At 36.5% G+C, this 22768-nt stretch overlaps 1 protein-coding gene across 1 annotated transcript in view; it reads right to left on the reverse strand.

Moving 5' to 3' along the window:
• Positions 1-22768, reverse strand: part of SYCP1 (synaptonemal complex protein 1) — a 154570-nt gene that overhangs the window by 105329 nt on the left and 26473 nt on the right. Inside the window, exons 13-15 of the mRNA XM_082458274.1 lie at positions 9324-9418; positions 8635-8819; positions 7333-7400 (exon numbers count right to left, since the gene is read on the reverse strand). Of these exons, the coding sequence (XP_082314400.1) occupies positions 7333-7400; positions 8635-8819; positions 9324-9418 (348 nt within the window). The remainder of the gene's footprint in view (positions 1-7332; positions 7401-8634; positions 8820-9323; positions 9419-22768) is intronic.

Below are 22768 nucleotides of genomic sequence, written 5' to 3' on the forward strand. Positions count from 1 at the left end.
GGTAATATGAAGCATGGTTTGATGATAATGTCCCAGATACAATTTGTGGTCCATTATGTTACTCACATGCATCCCTCTCCTAGGCTAAGAGAATGTGCTTGAAACTCTAAAAACCAGGAAAGAGGAAATGAGGACTTGAACTGTTCTAGGTCTCTGGAGATGAAGAAAAGGGGGAAGATTCAAAAGATATTTAAGAGTTAAAAATTCTTAAATTAGTTAGATTTTAAGAGCTAGATATTAAGAGTTAGAAACAACAGCATTAGATAACCAATTAGAAGTGAAAGATAAGGGAGAAAGAAGATTTTTTGGTTTTGAGAATTATACTATCAACCAAAGAAGGAAATAAACTAATGTTGAGTACTTACATCATTGTTAATGATACTCTCCTAAACATAATATTTTGCACACTCCATCATTCTCTACAACTATCCAAATCCTCTCTATACCTTAAACTCTACTTTGTTTTTTAAATCTACCTCTTCTATAAAGTCTTTTCCAACTCTGCAGTCCACATTGATACCTTTGGCTTCCTCTTGTTAACAGCATTAACACATTTCCATCAATAAGAAATCTGTGAGCATTCATTCCAAATATATAAATATTTATACAATACAAATACATATTTATATTTTATAAATTTACATAAAATATATATATTATATTATTCATTATAAAACATATATAAAGCATTAAAAATAAATAGAAATAGAAGTTCTAATACTTCCTTCCCTAATCCTAAATAGAAGTCTCTCTCACTCCTTTAATTTTTGAAACATGGTTCTAATGATTTTATGAATTCAAACTTTCTCCTACAATAATTAGAGATTTCTCAAGAACATGGTATTTCACTTCTTGTATATGTTTCCACCTAAGACAGTGCTAAAAAACACACATAGAACTATTTCACAGTTCTGGAATTCCTTATCCAAACTTCTCATAATATATTGCTCTACTAAGAGAAAAATCATATTATGCATTCGACCTTTCAATATGACAATAACAGCCACTTATATTCAATATCAGATTGAATTATTCCTTAGTCTACAACATTCAATTGACCAATTCTAAAGAACATAGGTATATGCAGTGATTTAAGACAGTATGTTATGCTCTAAAGGAAGATTTAAAAAATGGGTGAAAAATGCATTCACAATCATTCTAATGTAAAATAATAACTAAAAATACTATTTACCATTGGATAGTACAATTTTGGATGTTCAAAACTGTGAGTCTAGTCTATAGTGGAAAAGTAAGCATTGCAGAAGGAAAATCATAAATAGGGTTTCAAAGGTCAACCAAACATCCTAACAGGCACTACTGCTTACAATTATTTTAATTACATAAGTATTCAAAGTTAATAATAAAGATTATAGAAAGTTATAGAGAGTTCCAGAAAAATGCCTGCCAATCCATGAATTATCTTAATTTATAAAATAACTCTTTTCACCAAAATTGGAAAAAAATGTTTATAATTCTCCACAATTGTAAATATGAAGCTTTATAAATATGAAGCATAGACTTATTAGAATTAGCTAACTATATGGTCATAAATTCACAAAATAACTATAAACTTCTCTCTCTTTTAGCCATGAAAGTTGAGTATTAAAAACACCACATGATAAAATAGGGTCACATTTTCCTGTAAATAGTTCATAACCCAACATGGCTAATAAATGAAATTTCAAAATTCAATCAAAATATAAGACATTTCCCACTAAGAATTACTATTAAGGCCTCTGAATACTAAATTAAGAAAAAAAAGACTACAGGAGGAAGACATTCCACCCGTGGGCAGCAGCTTCAGGCCATGCTCCAGAGTTCCAGCCTACCCTACACATTTCAGACTTGCCTAGCCAGCCACTACAATTTTGACAATGCATCAAGTGCACGTTTATAACACTCTATGGAAGGAATCTTCTCTTCCCATACGCAGGGCCTAAAAACCCATGGCAATTGTCTAGAAAGACAGGAAGGGGTAAAAGGCAGTTTCAGGCACAAGCCTCTTAGATACCCTCATACACCAGTGGGCAGAGAGCAGAAGCAAGAAGAATTACAATCCTGCAACCGGTGGAATGAAAACCACATTCACAGAAAGATAGACAAGATGAAAAGGCAGAGGGCTATGTACCAGATGAAGGAACAAGATAAAACCCCAGAAAAACAACTAAATGAAGTGGAGATAGGCAACCTTCCAGAAAAAGAATTCAGAATAATGATAGTGAAGATGATCCAGGACCTCAGAAAAAGAATAGAGGCAAAGATCAAGAAGATGCAAGAAATGTTTAACAAAGATCTAGAAGAATTAAAGAACAAACAGAGATGAACAGTAAAATAACTGAAATGAAAACTACACTAGAAGGAATCAACAGAAGAATAACTGAGGCAGAAAAACGGATAAGTGACCTGGAAGACAGAATGGTGGAATTCACTGCTGCAGAACAGAATAAAGAAAAAGGAATGAAAAGAAATGAAGACAGCCTAAGAGACCTCTGGGACAACATTTAAACGCAACAACATTCGCATTATAGGGGTGCCAGAAAGAGAAGACAGAGAGAAACGACCCAAGAAAATATTTGAAGAGATTATAGTTGAAAACTTCCCTAACATGGGAAAGGAAATAGCCACCCAAGTCCAGGAAGCGCAGAGAGTCCCATACAGGATAAACCCATGGAGAAACACGCCGAGACACATAGTAATCAAATTGGCAAAAATTAAAGACAAAGAAAAATTATTGAAAGCAACAAGGGAAAAACAACAAATAACATACAAGGGAACTCCCATAAGGTTAACAGCTGATTTCTCAGCAGAAACTCTACAAGCCAGAAGGGAGTGGCATGATATACTTAAAGTGATGAAAGGGAAGAACCTACAACCAAGATTACTCTACCTGGCAAGGATCTCATTCAGATTCGATGGAGAAATCAAAATCTTTACAGACAAGCAAAAGCTAAGAGAATTCAGCACCACCAAACCAGCTCTACAACAAATGCTAAAGGAACTTTGCTAAGTGGGAAACACAAGAGAAGAAAAGGACCTACAAAAACAAACCCAAAACAATTAAGAAAATGGTCATAGGAACATACATATCAATAATTACCTTAAACATGAATGGATTAAATGCTCCAACCAAAAGACACAGGCTTGCTGAATGGACATAAAAACAAGACCCATATATATGCTGCCTACAAGAGACCCACTTTAGGCCTAGGGACACATACAGACTGAAAGTGAGGGCATGGAAAAATATATTCCATGCAAATGGAAATCAAAAGAAAGCTGGAGTAGCAATACTCATATCGGATAAAATAGACTTTAAAATAAAGAATGTTACAAGACACAAGGAAGGACACTACATAATGATCAAGGGATCAATCCAAGAAGAAGATATAACAATTATAAATATATATGCACCCAACATAGGAGCACCTCAATACATAAGGCAACTGTTAACAGCTATAAAAGAGGAAATCGACAGTAACACAATAATAGTGGGGGACTATAACACCTCACTTAAACGAATGGACAGATCATCCAAACAGAAAATTAATAAGGAAACACAAGCTTTAAATGGCACACTAGACCAGATAGATTTAACTGATATTTATAGGACATTCCATCCAAAAACAGCAGATTACACTTTCTTCTCAAGTGCACATGGAATATTCTCCAGGATAGATCACCTCTTGGGTCACAAATCAAGCCACAGTAAATTTAAGAAAATTGAAATCATATCAACCATCTTTTCTGACCACAATGCTATGAGATTAGAAATGAATTACAGGGAAAAAAAAGTAAGAAATACAAACACATGGAGGCTAAACAATACATTACTAAATAACCAAGAGATCACTGAAGAAATCAAAGAGGAAATCAAAAAATGCCTAGAGACAAATGACAATGAAAACACGATGATCCAAAACCTATGGGATGCAGCAAAAGCAGTTCTAAGAGGGAAGTTTATAGCTATACAAGCCTACCTAAAGAAACAAAAAAAAACTCAAATAAACAATCTAACCTTACACCTGAAGGCACTAGAGAAAGAAGAACAAACAAAACCCAAAGTTAGCAGAAGGAAAGAAATCCTAAAGATCACAGCAGAAATAAATGAAATAGAAACAAAGAAAACAATAGCAAAGATCAATAAAACTAAAAGCTGGTTCTTTGAGAAGATAAACAAAATTGGTAAGCCATTAGCCAGACTCATCAAGAAAAAGAGGGAGAGGACTCAAATCAATAAAATCAGAAATGAAAAAGGAGAAGTTACAGCAGACACCGCAGAAATACAAAGCATCCTAAGAGACTACTACACACAACTCTATGCCAATAAAATGGAAAACCTGGAAGAAATGGACAAATTCTTAGAAAGGTATTAACCTTCCAAGACTGAACCAGGAACAAATAGAAAATAATATGAACGGACAAATCACAAGTAATGAAATTGAAACTGTGATTAAAAATCTTCTAACAAACAAAAGTCCAGGACCAGATGGCTTCACAGGTGAATTCTATCAAACATTTAGAGAAAAGCTAACACCCATCCTTCTCAAACTCTTCCAAAAAATTGCAGAGGAAGGAACACTCCAAAACTCATTCTATGAGGCCACCAGCACCCTGATACCAAAACCAGACAAAGGTACTACAAAAAAAGAAAATTACAGACCAATTATTACTGATGAACATAGATGCAAAAATCCTCAACAAAATACTAGCAAACAAAATACAACAACACATTAAAAGGATCATACACCATGATCAAGTGGGATTTATCCTAGAGATGCAAGGATTCTTCAATATACGCAAATCAATCAGTGTGATACACCATATTAACAAATTGAAGAATAAAAACCATATGATCATCTCAATAGATGCAGAAAAAGCTTTTGACAAAATTCAACACCCATTTATGATAAAAACTCTCCAGAAAGTGGGCATAGAGGGAACCTACCTCAACATAATAAAGGCCATATATGACAAACCCACAGCAAACATCATTCTCAATGGTGAAAAACTGAAAGCATTTCCTCTAAGATCAGGAACAGGACAAGGATGTCCACTCTCACCACTATTATTCAACATAGTTTTGGAAGTCCTAGGCACAGCAATCAGAGAAGAAAAAGAAATAAAATGAATACAAATTGGAAATGAAGAAGTGAAACTGTCACTGTTTGCAGATCACATGATACTATACATAGAGAATCCTAAAAATGCCACCAGAAGACTACTAGAGCTAATCAATGAATTTGGTAAAGTTGCAGGATACAAAATTAATGCACAGAAATCTCTTGCATTCCTATATACTAATGATGAAAAATCTGAAGGAGAAATTAAGGAAATACTGTCATTTACCATTGCAACAAAAAGAAAATACCTAGGAATAAACCTACCTAGGGAGACAAAAGACCTGTATGCAGAAATCTATAAGACACTGATGAAAGCAATTAAAGATGATACCAACAGATGGAGAGATATGCCATGTTCTTGGATGGGAAGAATCAGTATTGTGAAAATGACTATACCACCCAAAGCATCTACAGATTCAACACAATCCCTATCAAATTACCAGTGGCAATTTTTACAGAATTAGAACAAAAAATCTTAAAATATTTATGGAGACACAAAAGACCCCGAATAGCCAAAGCAGTCTAGAGGGAGAAAAACAGAGCTGGAGGAATCAGACTCCCTGACTTCAGACTATACTTCAAAGCTACAGTAATCAAGACAATATGGTACTGGCACAAAAACAGAAATGTAGATCAATGGAACAAGATAGAAAGCCCAGAGATAAACCCATGCACCTATGGTCAACTAATCTATGACAAAGGAGGCAAGGATATACAATGGAGAAAAGACAGTCTCTTCAATAAGTGGTGCTGGGAAAACTGGACAGCTACATGTAAAAGAATGAAATTAGAACACTCCCTAACACCATACACAAAAATAAACTCAAAATGGATTAGAGACCTAAATGTAAGACCGGACACTATAAAACTCTTAGAGGAAAACATAGGAAGAACATTCTTTGACATAAATCACAGCAAGATCTTTTTTGATCCACCTCCTAGAGTAATGGAAATAAAAACAAAAATAAACAAATGGGACCTAATGAAACTTCAAAGCTTTTGCACAGCAAAGGAAACCACGAACAAGATGAAAAGACAACCCTCAGAGTGGGAGAAAATATTTGCAAACAAATCAGCAGACAAAGGATTAATCTCCAAAATATATAAACAGCTCATGCAGCTCAATATTTAAAAAAAAAACAACCCAATCCAAAAATGCAAAGAAGACCTAAATAGACATTTCTCCAAAGAAGACATACAGATGGCCAAGAAGCACATGAAAAGCTGCTCAACATCACTAATTATTAGAGAAATGCAAATCAAAACTACAATGAGGTATCACCTCACACCAGTTAGAATGGGCATCATCAGAAAACCTACAAAGAGCAAATGCTGGAGAGGGTGTGGAGAAAAGGGAACCCTCTTGCACTCTTGGTGGGAATGTAAATTGATGCAGCCACTATGGAGAACAATATGGAGGTTCCTTAAAAAACTAAAAATAGTATTACCATCTGACCCAGCAATCCCACTACTGGGCATATACCCAGAGAAAACCATAATTCAAAAAGACACATGCACCCCAATGTTCATTGCAGCACTATTTACAATAGCCAGGTCATGGAAGCAACCTAAATGCCCATCGACAGATGAATGGATAAAGAAGATGTGGTACATATATACAATGGAATATTACTCAGCCATAAAAAGGAATGAAATTGGGTCATTTGTTGAGATGTGGATGGATCTAGAGATTGTCATACAGAGTGAAGTCAGAAAGAGAAAAAGAAATATCGTATATTAACGCATATATGTGGAACCTAGAAAAATGGTACAGATGAACCGGTTTGCAGGGCAGAAATTGAGACACAGATGTAGAGAACAAATGTATGCACACCAAGGGGGGAAAGCGGCGGGGGGTGTGGGTGGGGGTGGGATGAACTGGCGGATTGGAATTGACATGTATACACTGATGTGGATAAAACTGATGACTAATAAGAAACTGCTGTATAAAAATATATATATATAAAAAAAAAGACTACAAAAACATCCCTTAGGCTCCTTACACTTCTAGGTATCTATGAGCTGCATAATGAAACTGAAAAGTCTTTCTTAAGATTTAAATTTTCTATCTTTGAAAAATTAAATTAATAGTTATCAAATAATCACTATTGGTAAATGATGGAGGAGAAATTATATTTTACTCTGAAATAATGTTGATGGTTTTATAATTGGCTAATATTATCATGTACATATGTTATTCTCTAAAACTTACCCAGATCACTTGATTTCTTCTGAAGCTCCACGGTAAGTACTTTCAATTGATCTTCACTTCTTTCCAATCTTGTAAAATATATTAGTTCATAATGTAAAATATTCTTTTAGTCAGAATTCATCTAGTAACTAAAACTGGTGCAATTTAGCAACAGTATATCTTATCATAGATTCACTCATTCAATTATTACACATTTCTTGACAACCTACTTTGTGCCAGATAGTGTAACATTTCAAAACAAGATATTACTATTATACATACATAGTTGTATATTAATTACATCTACATAAAACCTCAAACTTATTGTCATGATTTATCTCTTAGCTATCGATGATAATCAAATTAATGCATCCTAGAACTTTGAAAGAGATTGAGTATATAACTACTATTATACTGAATTCTGCCTTAGGAACAATATAAATATGAGAATTATCCAATTCACTTAACTCCACTGGCTTTCCATTTCCTCATCTATAAAACTGAGGTAATTGGAACAGATGACATCCAAGGTCACTTAAAATTTGAAAATTTGAAAATCACCTGGATAGGTCAATCAAGAATATACAAGATTAGCTGAGCTAGAATATCTAGTTTTCCTTCCTTCACTATACACAAGCAGTAGAGAAGAAACCCTACTAGGCCCAGGTCATGGTTTCAGAGAGAAGCTTATTCCTCTCTTTCATCTTCCAGACTTAATTAACCCTTATACTAATGGGACAAAAATAATTACCTAGGCCTCATAACACAACTTTATATAAACATTTCCTTAATACAAAGTAGTGGAAAACAGAGGAAGTTTTTAACTCAAGTTTTAGAAAAACTATTTAGATGAAATGCAGATGAATATTTTATATATACCTAACCATATTCATTAATCCATTGATTTATTAAAAATGTTTGAGTACCTACTCTGTACCAGGCTAGTTGCTAAATTTATAAATCAGAAAGAAGGTTACAGACCCCAGTAAAACAAACCAACAACCTAGGAAGTTATTTCTATATAATAACCCACAGTTTAATTAAATATGTGATATCACTGCATCAGCCCTTATGAGCTTGTGTATATTGCTTAACTCTATGAAAAGCATGCATGGGAACTATCCTAGAGAATACCTGCTATCTTTTCCTGGGATACCTGCCTACGCAATACAAACTCTTAAAATGTGTTCCCACTTTATATATAAAAAAGAGACTTGGTTATAGTTGTTATAGGAATTACAAATCAGTTGTCAATGAATAGAAAATGGCACTGAATATTAGAAGTAAATTGTTTTTATTCAGCTAAATAAGAAGTATTTTTACCTTTGATGTTCTGTTGTCAATAATTCTTTCAAGTTGCAGGTAGTAGTTTTAAGTTCAGTAACCACAAATGAATGGGCAGCTTTAGCTTCATTAAATTCTTCCATTTGCGCTTCTTTTTCTCCAGTGAGCTGATATATTTTTTTTGTTGCTATTTGTAAATCTTCCTCTAAAGCCTTTTGAGTACTCTAAATGAAATAAAGTACAAAAAAAAACCCTATGAACCACGGGCCTTAAGAAAAAAGGCTGAATTCATCTGCTTTCTGTAATTCACTGCCTCTCCCTCCCTCTCTCCTTATCCTTTCACCCCTCCTCTACTCCACCCTGGCCAATCTGGAGTGCCACACCCACTACTCTTATTTCAATTCACCATTCCTCCAAAGCCCACCTATACTCCCAACCTCTCCATGGAGTCTTCCTAACCAATGCAGCCTATAATGTTCTTTCAATTCTTAGAAATATTGTAGAATTTTTGCCTGAATCATGTTGGTATCTAGCATAGTCTTGTATTTGTTATACTTTTGATATGTTTTTATCAAATGTCTCTAAACTATAAGCATTTGTAGACAGAGATTGTATCTTCTCTATTTGAAGCTTCAGGTCCTTGTACATAGTATTAGCATTCAATAAATATTTGTTGACTGACTGATGGTGTGAGAATTATCACACACTAATCAGCTTTTAAATCATACCACACTTCTTTGCAAAGACATTTTAATATCTTCTAGTTCTGATGTCAAATGATCCTGCTTCTCATTTGATTCTTTTAAGTTTTCATTCTGTAATTCTAAAAGAGAAAGTTGTAGATAGTTAATACTTAATAAAAAATACATACCAAGAAAACAAATTATTTGTAACAATTACTTTTTCCTCTATTACATACTCCAAAATGAGAGAGAATTATGCATATACAGATGCACTGATATCATCACCTTTTACTGACCTTTCAAGATTGTTATTGCCCAAGGACTCAAAGGTGAATATATAGGGACATTTTGTGCTACATTTTTTAGTAGTAGCTAAGCATTGGAAACAACCTAAATATCCAAAAGGAGACAGATTAAATTATGGTGATACAATGGTATATCATGTAGCCAGCCACTGTAAATGATGATATAGACGTTTATTTATTTATTACTAATTTGGATATTCATAAAACTCATAGAATAAAAAGGTCAAGTTAAAAACAGTATTTATATAAATAGTGCATGTGAAAGGAAAGAATACACATAAAAATCTCAAAAGTAATTTTTCTCCTAATGGTGAAATTATTCATGATTTTCATTATTCCCTATCTTGATTTTTATATTTTTCTAAATAATTGCATTTACTTATTTAAATATTATGAAAAAAAGCTACTGACTCCACTTGATAGCTAAATATTTACTAAATCCTAAGTGCCAGGTGCTAATTTATATGCTTTATACGTATGCATTCACTTTTCAACCTCATAAAAAACACTAAGAGAAAAAAGTTCATGCCCTTCTCTGGGTTCAAATTATTCTGTTTCCTTTTACTAGCTACCTACACTTGGGCATGATACTTAACCAATCTCTCTCTATTTTTCCCACATGTAAAATGATAGTTATTCATATCTTGAAGAGTTCCTGTTAGGATTACACACGATAATGCACTTAAAACATTTAACCACAGTGTTTTCTAGCATATAGTCAACAAATGTTAAATACTATTATGATGATGGTAATGATGGTATAGTGTATACAGAAACTGGACCTTAAAATTCAAGGTATTTACAGTACAACTGGGCAGGCAGACAAATAATCAAAGATAAGCGCTGATGGATACTCACTAGAAATTCTGGGAATATATCAATACATAGAGGGGACACCAAAGCTTAATAGGACTAGTGACGGTTAGCGGTAAGGGGAGACAGACATAGAGAGGGAAAGTTCCAGAAAATGACAGCTGAGTTGAAACATTTGAAAGCCAGTAACAATTAACAAGAGTAATGGGAGTTGGGGGAAAATCACAAGAGATGTGAAAGAGCATATACAAAGGCAAAAATGGAAGAGACAGGATGACACATTCTGAAGTCTAAAGGAAATATATTTCAGTAGCATGAAACTTAAAGTACGAGGGAGAGATCATAGCAGATATGACTGGAAAAATAATAAGGACAAAATCATAGCAGGATTCATATAACTTGCTCAGAGGCATACACTTCCTAAGTCATGAAAAACAATGAAGGATGTTAAACAACAGAATAATGTTCCAGGTTTACATTTTTTTTAAATTCCAATCTCAAAATCTGTGTAGAAATGAAGGGGCTAGTGCTCCAACTCTCAGAAAAAAATAGGAAAAGTAGATCTGGAGAGAGGGCAATGATAACTAACCACTGTCTATTATAATACTATTTATAATGGTCTGTCAATAAGTGTCTCCTCTGAGAAATCATAATCACAAACTAGTACTTAGGCATGTGTAGGAACAGAATATATGCTGCTTGAATATCCTAAAAAGCTCCAAGCCAAAACTTAATTTGAAGTTCCCCTAAGTTCCCCTAGGATTCCAGAAGCTGCAAATGTAAATTTCCTCTGTAAAAATATACTTCCAGTTCAGGCCTTAAAGAATTTCCACAGCTGAAATTACATGACCTCACAATCAAAAATCACAAGAGTAAACAAAGCACTATGAGCAAAGTCAGCAGAATGAACAAAAGACAGACTTTGACCTAACTGCAAGATTTCAGATGTTAGAATTACTGGCTGTAGAATTAAAAAAATAAGTATTATATCATTTTTAAAAACTAAAAGAAGGGACTTCCCTGTCAGTCCAGTGGTTAAGACTCCATGCTTCCAATGCAGGGGGCACGGGTTTGATCCCTGGTCAGGGAACTAAGATCCCACATGCCGTGCAGTGCAGACAAAAAATTTTAAAAAAACAAAAATACTAAAAGAAATAAGGAAGATGTCAATAAACTAAAACTATCTAGAAATGACATATAAAATTGAAACTGAAAATTCCATTGGGGTAATAGTGAGGTATGTCATTCAAACAAACATTCCTCTAAAAAGGAATAAAAATTCAGGATCAAATATTAAGAACATTAAAACCATTAAACTCCCAACAAAATAATAAGAAATTACCAGGCACAAAGTGAAGGGAAAATAGAAACTTAGAGAAGTAAGATAAGCACAAAACCTGCTTTTGCCCCAAGGGAACTTGCAGGTCCTGGCAAAGCTGGACTTTTGATTTGAAATTATGATGAAATGAGAAAAAGAAATATGAAAATCCAAAGACCGTATAAGGTAAGAAGCCCAAGAATTAAACCTTTGTACAATAAGCTAGAACAATCATTATATGTGGAGGGAGCAAAAGTAAACAAACCCTCAAGCAAATCTGCAGCACAGGTTCACATCACCTGAGTGGTCCAGTTAATCCCAAGCCATGAAACGGACTTAAGGTGGGTAGAGCCACCATGCACATGGTAAAAGTACATAGGAATCCTCCAAAGAGGAAGTTAAATTACTTACATACTAGGCAGGCCTTACAATACTTACAAATTTTTTCAAGAAAACTAATAAACATGAAGTCAAAGACAACAAGGCACCCAATAAAACAAGGCTAAATAAATAAAACAAAATCTGGACTAGGAGGAGAGAAGATGGCGGAAGAGTAAGACGCAGAGATCACCTTCCTTCTCACAGATACAGTAGAAATACATCTACACGTGGAACTGCTCCTACAGAACACCCACTGAACGCTGGCAGAAAACGTCAGACCTCCCAAAAGGCAAGAAACTCCCCCCGTACTTGGGTAGGGCAAAAGAAAAAAGAAATAACAGAGACAAAAGAATAGGGACAGCACCTGCACCAGTGGGAGGGAGCTGTGAAGGAGGAAAGATTTCCACACACTAGGAAGCCCCTTCGTGGGCAGAGACTGCGGGTGGCAGAGGGGGGAAGCTTCAGAGCCACGGAGGAGAGCGCAGCCACAGGAGTGCGGAGGGCAAAGCGGAGAGATTCCCGCACGGAGGATCGGTGCCGACCAGCACTCACCAGCCCGAGAGGCTTGTCTGTTCACCCACCGGGGCGGGCGGGGCTGGGAGCTGAGGCTCGGGCTTGGGTCGGATCACAGGGAGAGGACTGGGGTTGGCGGCGTGAACACAGCCTGAAGGGGTTAGTGCACCACAGCTAGCCGGGAGGGAGTCCGGGAAAAAGTCTGCAGCTGCCGAAGAGGCAAGAGACTTTTTCTTCCCTCTTTGTTTCCTGGTGCGCGAGGAGAGGGGATTCAGAGCGCCGCCTAAACGAACTTCAGAGACTGGCACGAGCTGCGGCTATCAGCGCGGATCCCACAGCAACAGGGGCGCAGAGGGAAAAACGGAGAGATTCCCGCACAGAGGCTCGGCGCCGAGCAGCACTCAGCAGCCCGAGAGGCTTGTCTGCTCACCCGCCGGGGCGGGCAGGGCTGGGAGCTGAGGCTCGGGCTTGGGTCGGATCACAGGGAGAGGACTGGGGTTGGCGGCGTGAACACAGCCTGAAGGGGTTAGTGCACCACAGCTGGCTGGGAGGGAGACCGGGAAAAAGTCTGCAGCTGCCGAAGAGGCAAGAGACTTTTTCTTGCCTCTTTGTTTCACGGCGCGCAAGGAGAGGGGATTCAGAGCACCGCCTAAACAAACACCAGAGACTGGCGCGAGCCGCGACTATCAGCGCGGACCCCAGAGACGGGCGTGAGACGCTGGGGCTGCTGCTGCCGCCTCCAAAAATCCTGTGTGCGAGCACAGGTCACTCTCCACACCGCCCCTCCCGGGAGCCTGTGCAGCCCGCCACTGCCAGGGTCCCGTGATCCAGGGACAACTTCCCCGGGAGAACACACTGCGCGCCTCGGTCTGGTGCAACGTCACGCCGGCCTCTGACGCCCCAGGCTCGCCCCTCCTCCTCCGTACCCCTCCCTCCCCGCGGCCTGAGTGAGCCAGAGCCCCCGAAGCAGCTGCTCCTTTAACCCCGTTCTGTCTGGGTGGGGAACAGACGCCCTCAGGCGACCTACACGCAGAGGCGGGGCCAAATCCAAAGCTGATCTCCAGGAGCTGTGCGAACAGAGAAGAGAAGGGGAAATCTCTCCCAGCAGCCTCAGAAGCAGCGGATTAAAACTCCACAAACAACTTGATGTGCCTGCATCTGTTAAATGCCTGAATAGACAACGAATCATCCCAAATTCAGGAGGTGGACTTTGGGAGCAGGATATATTAATTTTTCCCCTTTTCCTTTTTTTGTGAGTGTATATGTATATGCTTCTGGGTGAGATTTTGTCTGGATAGCTTTGCTGTATAATAGCTTTATTTTATTTCACTATATTATAGCCTCTTTCTTTCTTTCTATTTTTTCTCCCTTTTACTCTGAGCCGTGTGGACGAAAGGCTCTTGGTGCTCCAGCCAGGCATCAGGGCCGTACCTCTGAGGTGGGAGAACCAACATCAGGACACTGGTCCACAAGAGACCTCCCAGCTCCACGTAATACCAAATGGCGAAAATCTCTCAGAGATCTCCATCTCAACATCAAGACCCAGCATCACTCAACGACCAGCAAGCAACAGTGCTGGACACCCTATGCCAAACAACTAGCAAGACAGGAACACAGACCCTTCCATTAGCAGAGAGGCTGCCTAAAATCATAATAAGGCCACAGACACCCCAAAATACACCACCAGACGTGGACGTGCCCACCAGAAAGACAAGATCCAGCCTCATCCACCAGAACTCAGGCACTAGTTCCCTCCACCAGGAAGCCTACACAACCCACTGAACCAACCTTAGCCACTGGGGACAGATACCAAAAACAACGGGAACTACGAACCTGCAGCCTGTGAAAAGGAGACCCCAAACACAGTAAGATAAGCAAAATGAGACGACAGAAAAACACACAGCAGATGAAGGAGCAGGGTCAAAACACACCAGACTTAACAAATGAAGAGGAAATAGGTAGTCTACCTGAAAAAGAATTGAGAATAATGATAGTAAGGATGATCCAAAATCTTGGAAATAGAATAGACAAAATGCAAGAAACATTTAACAAGGATGTAGAAGAACTAAAGAGGAACCAAGCAATGATGAAAAACACAATAAATGAAATTAAAAATACTCTAGATGGGATCAATAGCAGAATAACTGAGGCAGAAGAAAGGATAAGTGACCTGGAAGATAAAATGGTGGAAATAACTACTGCAGAGCAGGATAAAGAAAAAAGAAGGAAAAGAACTGAGGACAGTCTCAGAGACCTCTGGGACAACATTAAACGCACCAACATTCGAATTATAGGGGTCCCAGAAGAAGAAGAGAAAAAGAAAGGGACTGAGAAAATATTAGAAGAGATTATAGTTGAAAACTTCCCTAATATGGGAAAGGAAATAGTTAATCAAGTCCTGGAAGCACAGAGACTCCCATACAGGATAAACCCAAGGAGAAACACACCAAGACACATATTAATCAAACTGTCAAAAATTAAATATAAGGAAAACATATTAAAGGCAGCAAGGGAAAAACAACAAATAACACACAAGGGAATCCCCATAAGGTTAACATCTGATCTTTCATCAGAAACTATGCAAGCCAGAAGGGAGTGGCAGGATATACTTAAAGTAATGAAGGAGAAAAACCTACAACCAAGATTATTCTACCCAGCAAGGATCTCATTCAGATGTGATGGAGAAATTAAAACCTTTACAGACAAGCAAAAGCTGAGAGAGTTCAGCACCACCAAACCAGCTTTACAACAAATGCTAAAGGAACTTCTCTAGGCAAGAAACACAAGAGAAGGAAAACATCTACAATAACAAACCCAAAACATTTAAGAAAATGGGAATAGGAACATACATATCGATAATTACCTTGAATGTAAATGGATTAAATGCTCCCACCAAAAGACACAGGCTGGCTGAATGGATACAAAAACAAGACCCATATATATGCTGTCTACAAGAGACCCACTTCCGACCTAGAGACTCATACAGACTGAAAGTGAGGGGATGGAAAAAGATATTCCATGCAAATGGAAATCAAAAGAAAGCTGGAGTAGCAATTCTCATATCAGACAAAATAGACTTTAAAATAAAGACTATTACAAGAGACAAAGAAGGACACTATATAATGATCAAGGGATCGATCCAAGAGGAACGTATAACAATTGTAAATATTTATGCACCCAACATAGGAGCACCTCAATACATAAGGCAAATACTAACAGCCATAAAAGGGGAAATCGACAGCAACACAATCATAGTAGGGGACTTTAACACCCCACTTTCACCAATGGACAGATCATCCAAAATGAAAATAAATAAGGAAACACAAGCTTTAAATGTTACATTAATCAAGATGGACTTAATTGATATTTATAGGACATTCCACCCAAAAACAACAGAATACACATTTTTCTCAAGTGCTCATGGAACATTCTCCAGGATAGATCATATCTTGGGTCACAAATCAAGCCTTGGTAAATTTAAGAAAATTGATATCATATCAAGTATCTTTTCCAACCACAATGCTATGAGACTAGATATCAATTACAGGAAAAGATCTGTAAAAAATACAAACACATGGAGGCTACACAATACACTACTTAATAACGAAGTGATCACTGAAGAAATCAAAGGGGAAATCAAAAAATACCTAGAAACAAATGACAATGGAGATACGATGACCCAAAACCTATGGGATGCAGCAAAAGCAGTGCTAAGAGGGAAGTTTATAGCAATACAAGCCTACCTCAAGAAACAGGAAACATCTCGAATAAACAACCTAACCTTGCACCTAAAGCAATTAGAGAAAGAAGAACAAAAAAACCCCAAAGCCAGCAGAAGGAAAGAAATCATAAAGATTAGGTCAGAAATAAATGAAAAAGAAATGAAGGAAACAATAGCAAAAATCAATGAAACTAAAAGCTGGTTCTTTGAGAAGATAAACAAAATTGATAAACCGTTAGCCAGACTCATCAAGAGAAAAAGGGAGAAGACTCAAATCAATAGAATTAGAAATGAAAAAGGAGAAGTAACCACTGACACTGCAGAAATACAAAAGATCATGAGAGATTACTACAAGCAACTCTATGCCAATTAAATGGACAACCTGGAAGAAATGGACAGATTCTTAGAAATGCACAAACTGCTGAGACTGAACCAGGAAGAAATAGAAAATATGAACAGACCAATCACAAGCACTGAAATTGAAACTGTGATTAAAAACCTTCCAACAAACAAAAGCCCAGGAACAGATGGCTTCACAGGCGAATTCTATCAAACATTTAGGTAAGAGCTAACACCTATCCTTCTCAAACTCTTCCAAAATATTGCAGAGGGAGGAACACTCCCAAACTCATTCTACGAGGCCACCATCACCCTGATACCAAAACCAGACAAAGATGTCACAAAGAAAGAAAACTACAGGCCAATATCACTGATGAACATAGATGCAAAAATCCTCAACAAAATACTAGCAAACAGAATCCAACAGCACATTAAAAGGATCATACACCATGATCAAGTGGGGTTTATCCCAGGAATGCAAGGATTCTTCAATATATGCAAATCAATCAACGTGATACACCATATTAACAAATTGAAGGAGAAAAACCATATGATCATCTCAATAGATGCAGAGAAAGCTTTCGACAAAATTCAACACCCATTTATGATAAAAGCCCTGCAGAAAGTAGGCATAGAGGGAACTTTCCTCAACATAATAAAGGCCATATATGACAAACCCACAGCCAACATTGTCCTCAATGGTGAAAAACTGAAACCATTTCCACTAAGATCAGGAACAAGACAAGGTTGCCCACTCTCACCACTATTATTCAACATAGTTTTGGAAGTGTTAGCCACAGCAATCAGAGAAGACAAAGAAATAAAAGGAATCCAAATCGGAAAAGAAGAAGTAAAGCTGTCACTATTTGCAGATGACATGATACTATACATAGAGAATCCTAAAGATGCTACCAGAAAACTCCTAGAGCTAATCAATGAATTTGGTAAAGTAGCAGGATACAAAATTAATGCACAGAAATCTCTTGCATTTCTATACACTAATGACGAAAAATCTGAAAGTGAAATTAAGAAAACACTCCCATTTACCATTGCAACAAAAAGAATAAAATATCTAGGAATAAAGCTACCTAAGGAGACAAAAGACCTGTATGCAGAAAATTATAAGACACTGATGAAAGAAATTAAAGATGATACAAATAGATGGAGAGGTATACCATGTTCCTGGATTGGAAGAATCAACATTGTGAAAATGACTCTACTACCCAAAGCAATCTACAGAGTCAATGCAATCCCTATCAAACTACCACTGGCATTTTTCACAGAACTAGAACAAAAAATTTCACAATTTGTATGGAAACACAAAAGACCCCGAATAGCCAAAACAATCTTGAGAACGAAAAATGGAGCTGGGGGAATCAGGCTCCCTGACTTCAGACTATATTACAAAGCTTCAGTAATCAAGACAGTTTGGTACTGGCACAAAAACAGAAATATAGATCAATGGAACAGGATAGAAAGCCCAGAGATAAACCCACACACATATGGTCACCTTATCTTTGATAAAGGAGGCAAGCATATACAGTGGAGAAAAGACAGCCTCTTCAATAAGTGGTGCTGGAAAAATTGGACAGGTACATGTAAAAGTATGAAATTAGAACACTCCCTGACACCATGCACAAAAATAAACTCAAAATGGATTAAAGACCTAAGTGTAAGGGCAGACACTATCAAACTCTTAGAGGAAAACATAGGCAGAACACTCTATGACATAAATCACAGCAAGATTCTTTTTGACCCAGCTCCCAGAGAAATGGAAATAAGAACACAAATAAACAAATGGGACCTAATGAAACTTAAAAGCTTTTGCACAGCAAAGGAAACCATAAACAAGACCAAAAGACAACCCTCAGAATGGGAGAAAATATTTGCAAATGAAGCAACTGACAAAGGATTAATCTCCAAGATTTACAAGCAGCTCATGCAGCTCAATAACAAAAAAACAAACAACCCAATCCAAAAATGGGCAGAAGACCTAAATAGACATTTCTCCAAAGAAGATATACAGATGGCCTACAGACACATGAAAGAATGCTCAACATCATTAATCATTAGAGAAATGCAAATCAAAACTACAATGAGATATCATCTCACACCGGTCAGAATGGCCATCATCAAAAAATCTAGAAACAATAAATGCTGGAGAGGGTGTGGAGGAAAGGGAACACTCTTGCACTGTTGGTGGGAATGTAAATTGATACAGCCACTATGGAGAACAGTATGGAGGTTCCTTAAAAAACTACAAATAGAACTACCATACGACCCAGCAATCCCAATACTGGGCATATACCGTGAGAAAACCATAGGTCAAAAAGAGTCATGTACCAAAATGTTCATTGCAGCTCTATTTACAATAGCCAGGACATGGAAGCAACCTAAATGTCCATCGACAGATGAATGGATAAAGAAGATGTGGCACATATATACAATGGAATATTACTCAGCCATAAAAAGAAATGAAATGGAGGTATTTGTAATGAGGTGGATGGAGTTAGAGTCTGTCATACAGAGTGAAGTAAGTCAGAAAGAGAAAAACAAATACAGTATGCTAACACATATATATGGAATCTAAGGGGGAAAAAAAAAAAAAAAAAAAAGGCCATGAAGAACCTAGTGGCAAGACGGGAATAAAGACACAGACCTACTAGAGAATGGACTTGAGGATATGGGGAGGGGGTGGGGTGAGATATAACAGGGTAAGAGAGTGTCATGGACATATATACACTACCAAATGTAAAATAGATAACTAGTGGGAAGCAGCCGCATAGCACAGGGAGATCAGCTCGGTGCTTTGTGACCACCTAGAGGGGTGGGATGGGGAGGGTGGGAGGGAGGGAGATGCAAGAGGGAAGAGAAATGGGAACATATTGTATATGTATAACTGATTCACTTTGTTATAAAGCAGAAGCTAACACACCATTGTAAGGCAATTATACTTCAATAAAGATGTTTAAAAATAAAGAAAGAAAGAAAGAAAGAAAGAAAGAAAATCACCATCTGGTTGAAAAATAAGCACATTTCCAAATAACCTAATGGTCAAAGAAGAAATCCCAAAGGAAATAATAAAATACTTTTAACACAACAATAATTAAAAGAACATATATTAAAAGTGTGAGATATAGCTAATGCAGTATTTAGAGAAAATATTGCAGACTTAAATACATATATTAAAATAAGCATAAATAAGCTAAAAATTTTTCTGAAGAAGTTAGAAAAATAAACACAAAGTAGGTAGAAGGAAGGAAATAATGATGATAAGATTACAAATATAATGAAATAGAAATCAAACATACACTAGAGAAGATTACAAAGCCAAAATATTAAAAAGACTAAAGGGAAACTAAAAACAAATTTATGCAAAAAAATTTAGAAAATTTATAAGAAAAGTAAAAACCCCTAGGAAAAAACTAATGGAACAAAATTGATTCCAGAAGATATAGAAAATCTGTATATTTCCAAACCATTAGAGGAATGAAACCAGAAATTTAAAAATCACTCCCCCTAAAATTAATAAATCTAGGACAGATTACTTGACCAGTGAATTCTACCAAACATTCAGGGAAGAAATAACCCAAACCATACTTAACCTCTTTCAGAATATACAAAATAATAAAATACTTTTATACTCATTTTTAGGCTAGGATATACTCAATATTAACATCTGGTAAAGAAAGTATGAGAAAAAAAATTACAAACCAATCTAATTTATAAATGTGGATGCCAAAAAGGTCCTAAAAATAACCTTAATCAAACAATATGTAAAATTGAATAAAACAACATATAAAAATAATAATAAAAGTAGATTCATAACCAGGGATAAAAAGTTAATATTAGAAAATTAGGTTGAACATTAGAAAATAATCACTAATAAATTAAAGGAAAAAAACCATATGACAATCTCAATATATGGCAAAATAAATCACATTTGATAAGTCAATATCCATTATAAAACTCTTTGACATATTAGAAATAGACAGTAATTCTCTTCCAGAAAGCAGGGATGCAATAATAAATAATTGCATTCCCCATAATTAGCTTTGTGCCTGACACAGAATAGAAAGGAGGCTAATAAAAGTTGAACGGATGAAAGAATGAGTAATGGTTTGAAAGTGGTAATATACATCCAAAAGAAAGTTTCCAACTGCCTTCCAACTGCATTATACATGGAATGTAGGACAATGTGCAGCTTCCGTTCAAAAGGATAGCAGAGGAAGCAGAGACCTCAAATTTGTTAAAGCCAGAAGGTAAAGAAAACTTGCATTAATAGGTTTTGAGGGAAAAAAATTTTTATATGCTACATAAGAAGAGCAAGGGTTTCAAAGACAAAGTTTGGAAAGTAGAGGAACAATAGGAGGTTAAGACAGGGAGAAAAGCCAGCGTTGATAAGAGAATGAAAAAAAGTAATGGGTTTTAATCAAGGATGACTGATATGTGGCCTCATGAAAAAACCCAAGCCCCCTCCAAACAGAATCCTATTTAAAAGTATAGTACTCTTAATACACAGAAAGAAAATAATCAAAATTTTCTCCCCTTAAATTTATTTCTTAAATCTCTGATCACTGATACTCTTTAGCAGGCAACAAGTATTGGCAAGAGACAAAAATTAGGTAATAGCAAGAAAATATTAAAAATAAAAATTAGCTGATCATAATTCATTTAAATGGATAGTTCCAGGCAGAATGAAGTAGTCTGTAACAGAACAACTCTCATGATGAAAATAACTAGAAAACACGAAACAAACCAAAACAGAAAGGACTAAAGAGGCTAAGAATTCCTAAGAAAGAACTCCTGATAACTGAACTGACAAAGTGCAGCTGACATCTGCTGATTCTGGCTATGAGCAAGAGGTCTAAATGCTGGCTTGGTCCCAGCAGAGGGCCAATGCCAGGGGATAAAAAAAAGAGCATAGTTTTACTGGGTCTCAAAGAGCTGAAGAAACAAAACTGAAGACTCAAAAAACCTCATAAGCTTGATCATTTCCCTTCATTCAGCTCAGCCTCTAATTGCATTATAGTAACAGCCCACCACACTCCCAATTTCTCCCTAGCAAACAGAAGACAATATCATCCGGAGCCTCTAACTTTTCTTATAACAAAGTATGGAATTAAATCAAAAAATTACTGGGCACACCAAAATATAAGGACAAATCACTGAAAAGTAAGACTGTAAAGGAATAGAAAGTAGAATGGGCTGAGGGGAGGAGGGAAGGGGAGTTACTGCTTAATGGGTACAGAGTTTCAGTTTTGCAACATGAAAAGAGTTGCAAGAGTTCTGGAGATAAATACTAGTGATGACTGCATAACAATGTGAATGTATCTATACCACTGAGCTGTACACTTAAAAATGATTAAGATGGTAAATTTTATGTTATATGTATTTTATCACATTTTTAAAAAAGAAACAGACCAACAGGTGAGCCAGATATTGAAATAAAAAGAGAATAGCTATAAAATATCAATGATTAATATATTCAAAAGGGATAAAATGTCATTTTTAAAAGAGGAGAATTAACCAAAGAATTGGAATCTTAAGAAAAATAATTGAATGGAAATTTAGAAGGAAAAAATATGATTAAAGTTAAGAATTCAGTAAATGAGTTTAAAACCAAATTAGAACACAGCAGAAGGCAGGGTTAGGTAACAGGTCAATAGAAGATCTCTAAGTTGAAACAAAGAGAAAAACAAATGGAAGATACATACATATGGGAAACAATGAAAAGTAACTTAAATGAATATATTTCAGTGGTTATGAGTCTGCAGAATCACATTGTATTAGTTATTTATTACCAATAAGTTGTTTCCAGTTTATATAAGATTAAATATTCATTCATTCATCCTAACACCTATTAAACTTCTATTATATATACATAGCAATATGCTGGGCACTAGAGTTACAAAGATATTTAGTGAGACACAGTGCCTGCCCTCAAGACACTCATGGTCACAGGAGACACACAAGGAATGCTTAAGCCACTCTTAACAATAAGGAGTTCACTAGAATTTAGCCAGTAGATTTGGAGAGGAGGTAGGAGGTTCATTTTGGACAGAGTAAGTAGCCAAAAGCATGATGGTGAGATAGGAAG

The sequence above is a fragment of the Balaenoptera physalus genome (genome assembly GCF_965194825.1).
Source record: "Balaenoptera physalus genome assembly, chromosome: 1".
Lineage (NCBI taxonomy): Eukaryota > Metazoa > Chordata > Mammalia > Artiodactyla > Balaenopteridae > Balaenoptera > Balaenoptera physalus.